We start from the raw sequence: 9,460 nt of genomic DNA, 5'->3' as shown, positions 1-9,460 counted from the left end.
AAGAATTGCTTTAAAATGAATATTGCTAGCTTTAAAATGGATATTGCTAAAGTTTCCCCCCCATTGTTTGATTTTGACTCTCTAAAGTATGAGCTACAGGGTTGGTGAGATGGCTCATCAGGTAAAGACACTGCTGCCAGGATTTGAGTTTGATCTTAGATACAAGATGAAAGGAAAGAACTGACTCCCACAAGGTATGCTCTGAGATACACACACTCACAACACATACATACATTCACATACACATTCATACAACACATACACACTCAAACAACATGCATGCACACACACACACACAGTGGCATATAGGCACTCTTTCCAAAATTAAAAAGAATAAGCTACAATTCAAAATAATGATTAAAGATCTACTATGTTACTAAACGGAAAACCAGGGTTATAAAACAAACAATATTCATCTGGGCAGTGGTGGCGCACGCCTTTAATCCCAGCACTTGGGAGGCAGAGGCAGGTGGATTTCTGAGTTGGAGGCCAGCCTGGTCTACAGAGTGAGTTCCAGGACAGCCAGGGCTGCACAGAGAAAGCCTGTCTCGAAAAAAAAAAAACCAAAAACAAAAAAACAAAACAAAACAAAAAAACCAAAATAATATTCTAAAGCTTCATGTACGCTGAAATAAAACATACAAACAATCCAACTCAAAACATACAGCCAACCCGAGTATGTATATGAAGTATACAAGTAGATCTTGTAAATTTGCCCAACATTTTTTCTTTTCTTCAGTATCTAGCCCAGCCTAGACTGGAATTCTATATTCTCCTGCCTCAGCTGCCTGTTATGATTAAACGCATGATGGTCTATGCTCAATTGATGTAAAAGAGAATTCATTTGCACCTCTGCCTCCCCCTCACCAATTTATCTTAAGAGATGTTCTGGTCATAAAAACAAACTGGAATTTTATTTTACCATCTTTTCAAGGCATATACCTTTTACCCTTACCCTATCTTTACTCTCAAAGGGCAAAGATCACACACTCAGTTTCCCAGCCTGCTTCCTGTGTCTGACTTTACTACCCTTAAGAAAAACCTTATTCTTGTGTGTAGGATGTGGAGGAAGAGCTACAGGCACATGCTGTGGAGGACATGTGGAAGTCCTAGTTCTATGTGGGTTCTGGGCACAGAACTCAGATTGCCAGGATTGTACTGCAAGTGCTTTACCTGCTGAGCCATCTCACTGGCCTCTTATTGGGCCTTAATTATAATGGTTACATTTTGATTACTATTTGTCCTCAAAAGAAGAGTTTGCTGTATAATGTTCTACTCTCAGGTCCCCTGGGATAAAGACCCTTATATCAAATATCCACGTTCTTCAATTGTTGGGGCCTTTATTTCCAGAGTCTAGTTCTACCTCATCCTTGGGGATTGGTGTGTGTATGTGTGTATGTGGGCGGGGATGGTGGGGGTGGGTGGGGGTGGGTGGGCTCCCTTTGGGAGGAACCTCTTTCCATCTCTTCAGGGTTAAATTTCTTGAAAAGAAAGCTATAATGTCACTCTGACCTTTACTTCTGGCTGTACCTCTAGTTCATCATGGACTAACTCAACATCTTAATCCCTCTGTGTGTGTATTCATATGTATGGAGATATGTGTGGATGTGTATGTATGCCAGGCCAACCTCAGGCTTTATTCCACAGAAACTGTCTACTTCATTTTCTGAAACAGAATCTCTCACTAGTAGCTGACTAGCCAGTGAACCCTATTGACCTGCCTGTCTCACTTCCCAGCCTTGGGATTAAAGGTTTGCAAAAGCCCACCTGGCATCTTACATCTGTGGATCAAATGTCAGTTCTCATGCTTGAGCCACAAGCACTGGACAGGCTGAGCCAATTCTCTGGCTCTTTTCTCATCTTCATTACTTTCCCACAGCAGCCTCATCCTCTTGTGAAAAGAGACTCTCTTGTAAACACCACACTGAGCACCTACAACTCAAAATTCCCCCAAATTCTTCTAATACTCTGTTGTTAGGCCTATGTTCCGTATCTAAGTTAATTAAGCCCTTAGACAACACAAATCACACTGAAACCTATTAATTTTACTGACTATATCTCTCATTCCATCCTTTGTCACAACCTTATTAATCAGAAGACCCATTCCAAACGTAAAAGCCAACCATGCCCTTCTTTGTGGGTGGTGTTAAACACTGGACACATGTGCCATGGTGCAGCTGTCCGGATTGGAGGACACTGTTCAGGTGTCGTTTGTCTCTTTACCTTGTTTGCAGGCAGTCTCTTGTGACGTTTATCTCGTTACATACTCCAGGAGAGCTGCCAGAGCTTCTGAGAGCTATTTTACTTAAAGCATGGCCTAGTAATAAACTCGTCAAAAATCAACCAGATTTATTTCTACTATTTAATTTTATTCATAAAGAAGTTTGCTTTTCATGTAATCTAATCCATTTATACCAGTTTACTGTTCTTTCTTTTAATGAGAACTGACTTACTTATAGGGTGAAGAGCTGGCTCAGCATTTAAGAACACTGGCTACTCTTGTAGAAGACCCAGGTTCAATTCCCAGCACTCACGTGACAGCTTACTAGCATCTGTAACTCTATTTCCAGGAGATTGAGTGCTCTCTTCTAAACAATATGGGTACTAGGCAGGTGCATGGTGCATTAACATACATGTACTCAGAACATTCATATACATGAAATAAAATAAATACTTCTATAGTAATTATAAATCAGCTTTTCTGACTAAAAGGAGTATACTCCCAGTATAAACGCAAGTTTTGCAGACTTTTAACACCACAACAAACCTTTTCTTTTTTTGAAGACTCTGAAATGCCTTATTTTTCAATTGCTTTCTATTAAGTGATAATTTTAGCTGTTGCTAAAACTAATAGGCATCTTTAGATTAAAATGAAGGGGGCGAGGTGGAATGCAGGAATGCGGGTAGAGCCCTTGGATTAAAATGAAGGGGGTGAGGTGGAATGCAGGAATGCGGGTAGAGCTCTAACAGTGCAAACCTCCACATCTGAGTTTAATCCCTGGAAGCCACACACAGATGGGAGGAGAGAAGTGACCGCATGGGTTGTTCTCTGACCTCCACGTACACTTGCCATACACTCAAATGTGAGCACAAATGTGTATGTGTGTGTACGTGTGTGTACGCAAGCACGCGCGCGCACGCGCGCACACACACACAGACACACTAGAAAGAATGAAACTGTTTTCAGAACATAATAAACCTCACTCATTTCTGGATTGACTCAAATGATCAATCCCTGAGTCCGTGCTGGGCAAGCACCAGCAACGGCGAGCACCAGCAAGGTCAGACAAGCAAGGGCAGACAACCATGGGCAGCAGAGCCGGCAAGCACCCACCTGCTCCGTTCTTCTCACTTTTGGCTGAGGCATTCGTCCGCTTTGGGGTTCGCTTTTGCTTTTTTGCCATTAATCCACTGTTTCCGTCGCTTGGCCTTTTCTGACCTGAAATAAAGGAAAAGCTTGAAAACAAAAGCAAAAGCAGAGGCACAGTTGGCACACCTGCCCACGCCATTTCACTATTTTCTTAAAAAGACAATCATGAAGCTCTGTCATATCCAACCCCTGAACTGTTCGTTTCCCCTAGGGTCTTACCCTTCTCTCTGCTCTCTCGCTCGTGTACAATTATACTACAGGTACCAGGGGCAACGTTGGCTTCAAACCCGTTCGCTGATTCCCTCTCACAGAGGCCTTCTTGCGATTCTTCGGCAATGCTATCAACTTCAATTGTAATATCACTCTCACTCTTTATACTTCGGGACTCGTCTTGGCTGAGAGTGAGTGGGGAAGCTACGGAAAAGTTATGCTGTACTACAGGAGGTAGGGCAGGCGGAACGGAACCCAGAGAGTTAGACTCGGAGCCTTCCACTACCACATCCTCAATACTGGTCTTATCCTTTTCATCCAAATCATCCAAGTCTACCTCATGGCAAACCAGGGTTTCAGGCCCGATCAGAGGCATCGTGTCCTCCTCTTCTTTGAGTGGTGTGTGCACAGGTTCTTCGGCTGGACTGTCAGATTTTTCACTAGTCAGTTCTTGGAGGCCCTGGTCGGGCTCGGCTGTCAGCGATGGCATCCCTTCACCTTCTGTTTCAAAGTGCTGCTCCCCATGTGCGCCTTTCATGCCCTCAGCTCCCAAGCCATCGTCAGACCTCTCTTGGGACACCCCAGTTGTCATTTCCATGCCATTCTCAAGTCTTAACTTTTTCTCTGGGGACTGTTGCCCCAGGATTTTCCGTTTCAACTTTTTTTCTTTCTCAGATTGGTCGACGTCATCTTCAGTAGAAGAAGAAAAGTTTTTACATTCTAGTGAAGAAAACTCCAGGCTATGAACGTCCTCACGAGCTTCGCTGCCTGCTTCCTCTTGGCCGAAAGGCGGAATCTTTCTAAGTTCTAAGGCAAGGTCTTTCGTCTTGCTGCGCCTTCCCTTTCCTTTAGGGGACTTTTCCACCTGCTTCTTAAGATCTTCTACTTGCTCCACTTTGTCTCCAAAAATATGCATGATTTGATCGCTGTCTCCCGCCTCTGCTGTCGGGGCTTCTGAGGGCTGCACCTGAGTCCTGTCATTTTCTTTTGACATATGTACAATCTTTGGGTTTTCTTCGTCTAGTTTATCATCATGTACATTTTCATTTTTTTCTAATTCTTCTTTAATGTCAGGAGAAAGTTCTTCACTTATTGAGCTCTTCTCCAGCTGGTCTTCTGCTTCACTATCAGATGAACAAGAGTCTGTAAGAAAACAGCACATTGCACAGATGATCGATTATATGAAATACCAGTGTAATACCAGATAATCCTACTAAGTGGAAACAAGATCCTTTATTTACTTCTGAATCTCTATAAATTTTTTTTTTATAAAAAGTTAAATCATAATTTGTGCTAAAATGTGATGGGAAGGGCCGAAATAAAACCGTGAGGATAAACAACATGGTGACACACGCCTTTAATTCCCACACTCAGGAGGCAGAGGCAGGTGGATTTCTGAGTTCCCAGCCAACCTGGTCTACAGAGTGAGTTCCAGGACAGCCAGAGCTACACAGAGAAACTCTGTCTCAAACAAACAAACAAATAAAAAAATGAAACAAACAAAGATACAAAGCTAGTATGTTAAGTGACTTGACCGGACTTACTACAAAGATTAACTACTTTGTATCCCAGAGGAATATGACATTCTACCTAAAATTAGTCTGGATTAAAATAAACAATGTGAATTCTCCATACTTTAAATGGTCGAAGTATGGGCAAGACACTTGCTGGCAAGACAAGTGACTCACTTTCTGTCAGAGAATTTTTTCAGACACTAAGGCAGCAGTCCAAAACTTTAAAACTACACAGGGTAAAAACTATCCCTGTATTGCTTGCACCTTCCCTAGAGAACTTTAGAAAGGCAAACACTGAAGACGTTCATTTTTTTTTTTTTAAAGACAACATTGGGTTTTCAGTGTGTAGCCTGACCTGTATCAGTAGAAGTAGAGGCATCCCCCTTCCTCTGCCTCTCAAGTACTGATATGAAAGATGTGCACTGCCACTATACTTGACAAAGTTTTATGTTTTCTGCTTGTTGGTTTGCCTCCTTTTAGAATTTGTTTCTGTTTGATGAACAGGAGTATGCGCATATATATTGTGTACTGTGCCCATGCCTGGTGCCCATGGAGGCCAAAAGAGGAGGCAGACACCGTGGGGCTAGAGGTCCGGACATCAGGAAAGCATGTGGTGTTGAGTACTGGAGCCCAGGCTTCTGGAAGAGCTGCAAGTGCTCTTACTGCCCAGTCATCCTCTCAGTCCCCTCAGTGACTATGTTAGAAAGTACACACGTTTTGTGGTTTTAGTAAAAGTGGAATGTAAAATTCCATTTTCTCACGTCAACCTTCTCCAGTGAGGCAGTTCTGACTCTGATGTGGACGGTGGTGTAGGCTGAACACTGCACCAGCACAGGCCTCCTAAGAAACAGCACGTACTTCCAAAAAAACCTTGCACCTGTATGGTTTCCTGTATGATTGTGACCTGCCAGCGGGTGGCAGCAGGAGGAACTGCAGCTGATGGCACACCTGTCCTTCAGGAGTTTTCTCTCCAAGGAGAGTAATTTTCTAATACCACCATTTAAGATCTCTTAAATGACATAGAAAAAAAGATGAGAAAGTGAAGGGGATTAAAGCAGAGTAAAATCTGCTCCGCTCTGCTCAACACAAGCACTTCTATGCCCATTAGCCTGTGCTCTCGACAGCTCCCACGTGTGTTAACAGGATTAAGGTGCCGACCTTACAGGTGGTTTAAAGCAGAGCCCAGCACACACTAGGATTCAAGGACTGTTTCATTTCCCTACAGCTATACTGGTTGTATCTAAAATCCTATGACAGCCGGCATCCTGGGTTAATATCGCTCGAGTTTAAACTAAAATATACCACAAAATAAGTATTAGCTGCCAATTACATTCTGTAGTTTGAATCATACTAGGTTACAAACCAAGATAAGCTGCTATGACTCCCACTGAGTGACCATTGTAGGCCACATAGCTGTTTTAGTAATCATGGGCCATACAGTTGGTCAGTGATGGCTGCATATAACTGTGGCTCTATTAAGCTCTTGTCACCTAGGGACACTAGTCCCTTAGTTCAGAAAGCATCCTCTAGGACATTTATGCAATGATGAGGCCCCCTTAGAATGTGTCCCATTGCTCAGTGGTGCGTGTGTGTGTGTGTGTGTGTGTGTGTGTGTGTGTGTGTGTGTGCGCGCGCGCGCGCGCGCGTGTGCGTGTGTGTACATTATATATTTATAGGTTAAAAGTCAGCAACCCTCAAAACTGAGCCCCTTCTGTTTCACCGGACAGAGGTATGTTGCCATGGGTATTTCTGGTACCTGATTTTCCTTCACTGTTTGACGTCTTAGATAAACTGTATGGCATGTTAGGCGAAAAAGTAGATTTTAAAGGCGGTCTTCCCCGTTTGGACTTCTGCCTCTCTTCATCCCTCTTTTCGTCCTTTTCACTATCTTCTTTATTCTGGGTAACAACAACAAAATTAATGAGAAAGGCCAATGCCTTTCACGCATGAACATTCCATTGTCTCTAAGAAAATCTACTAACTCCAAAACAGAAAGGTCAGTTAATTTAAATGTAAAATACTAGTATGCACTTATAGAAAGATCTAGAACAGTTTTCTAACCTATTCATTTGAATAGAATCACTCCCCCTGGCTCCTCATTTCCTGCAGAGGGAATGAAAGGCATCAGAAACAGACAAAACACTAGGCAGACCTCTACAGCAGGAACCGGATAGAAGGCGTGGGCAAGTGTACAGTGGGCCAGCAGACAGGGTTGACACTGTGGAGGTGGAGGGAAGAGGAGAACAGTGGATTTCCAGAGTGACGAAGTCCTCTGTGTGGTTCTAAGGATGGATAATGGCATTACACATCTGCCCAAACCTACTAAAGGCACAGAGACCCAGTGAAGTCTTACATCTCTGATGTACACACTACCCCAATGTAAACTATGGGTGTTTGTCACTATAACAAATGGGCCCCTCGGGGGCTGGCGAGATGGCTCATGCTCTTTCGAAGGTCCTGAGTTCGGATCCCAGCAACCACATGGTGGCTCACAACCACCTGTAATGAGATCTGACGCCCTCTTCTGGTATGTCTGAAGACAGCTACAGTATATTACTCTGGAGCAAGTGGGGCCAGAGCAAGCGGGGCCATCCTGAGTTCAATTCCCAGCAGCCACATGATAGCTCACGGCCATCTGTACAGCTACAGTGTACTCATACACATAAAATAAATAAATACATCTTTAAAACAAACAAACAAAAAACAAATGGGCCCCTCTTGTGAGGGTAAGGGGCCGACTGTGCATAACACCATACCCACTTAGGGCACACTGGAAATTCCTGTACCTTTTTATTTTATTTCTGCCTTCTATGAAGGTAAAACTATTAAAAAACAGAATCTAACAGAACAAATATGTGAATAATCCCCACACTTATAAGTGTTATGAATGTATGGCCATACCTTAACTTTCTTCTTTTGTTTTTTCTTTGGTCCACCTTTGTCCAAGGGCCAGATTATCCTGTCAGCTTTTACCCATTCATCGTATCTTAAAGAAAAAAGGTTCACCTTTCACAATGATACCCTATGTGAAATATATTCACATTCACACACACACACACACACACACACACACACACACCCTCCAGCAATGAGATAAAACGTCTGTTCTTTCTGAGTAGTGGTAGCACATGCCTTTGATCCCAGCACCAGGAGGGAGGCAGAAACAGGAAGATCTCTTTGAGTTCTAGGTCAATCTGGTCTACAGAGAGAGTTTCAGAGCAGGCAAGGCTACACAGAGAAACCTCAACTTGGGGGGAAAAAAGAGCTTCTTAGAGGTTTAGAGAGAGGACTGCGTGGGTAAGCTCCTGATTCTAAACTATTTGAAGTGCTTTATTTTCAATTCTCAAAATTGGAACAGATTTTATTCTAGAATTCATCCAACTGAAAATACAAAGATGTCAATTTGCAAATAATCAGCTCCCAACCATTTATCAAGTCCCCTTTTCTTGTCTGCCCCAGAGCTCTAGCATCTATTATTTCTAATAAACCTTTATTATTAAGTATGTCACTATTAAGACTGAAGTTTAGAGATAGTTGTATTAAATTTAACTTTCTTTATCTACACGTGTTTTCTTTAGCCCAAGCTGAAGACCCACTTCTCTTGTACCTTTCTGCAAAACATTGTCAACACTTGAACTTCAACATAATTCTTCCTATTGCTAGTAAAGAGACAAATAGATTAAACTGTCTAGAACTAAAATAACACTTCTTGCATTATACAAGTACACAGCTATTCATATTCCATAACACTGTAGACTCATAGCCATGGAGAAGGGAAAAGCGCAAATCTGTACAGGACTTAGCTGCCCTGATTCCACGATGCTGCACTACAGCTGAAAAACCATTTTCTCACAGATCACCCAACAGCTAAACTCTTTGGAACAGAGAAGGCTAATAATACCTTATATATCAATATTTCTTAATTTGGACATTTACTAAGGGCCTACTAATATACCAAGCACTATAAAATATGCAGAGAATAGATAGAACAAGACCTTGCTCACATGCTGATATAGAAAATATATATACAATATAATTAAATACAATCTGCTAAGTGCAGGAAGAAAGATATATACTTGATTTAGGGCTAAAAAGAAGAAAACATCTTACTCCTGAATTTCCCAGGACACATCAGACACAAAGAGCAGGCCTATCTTAAGGAACTCGGCATGGTCCTCGCTGGCCTTGTCTGAGTGGTGTGTCAGGCAGGTGTTAACGGCCACATTAGGGATCCTCTCACACAGATGTTCCCATTTTAGAAATAGAACTAAATTATCTAGAAATCACAAGGGTTCTTTGAAAGCCAGAATTATACTAGCATGTTACCGAGCACTACCGGGTAGACATGAAGGAAAACCTCTGAGAA

At 42.4% G+C, this 9,460-nt stretch overlaps 1 protein-coding gene across 1 annotated transcript in view; it reads right to left on the bottom strand.

Moving 5' to 3' along the window:
* The window catches only part of Arid4a (AT-rich interaction domain 4A), a 72,759-nt gene that overhangs the window by 7,784 nt on the left and 55,515 nt on the right, over nt 1-9,460 (bottom strand). The window contains exons 18-21 of the mRNA XM_031356443.1: nt 7,996-8,080; nt 6,851-6,992; nt 3,590-4,723; nt 3,335-3,439 (exon numbers count right to left, since the gene is read on the bottom strand). Of these exons, the coding sequence (XP_031212303.1) occupies nt 3,335-3,439; nt 3,590-4,723; nt 6,851-6,992; nt 7,996-8,080 (1,466 nt within the window). The remainder of the gene's footprint in view (nt 1-3,334; nt 3,440-3,589; nt 4,724-6,850; nt 6,993-7,995; nt 8,081-9,460) is intronic.

This window comes from Mastomys coucha, unplaced genomic scaffold, assembly GCF_008632895.1.
Source record: "Mastomys coucha isolate ucsf_1 unplaced genomic scaffold, UCSF_Mcou_1 pScaffold6, whole genome shotgun sequence".
NCBI lineage: Eukaryota > Metazoa > Chordata > Mammalia > Rodentia > Muridae > Mastomys > Mastomys coucha.
The sequence above is the reverse complement of the archived record's forward strand: the minus strand, read 5'-3'. Positions and strand labels throughout refer to the sequence as shown.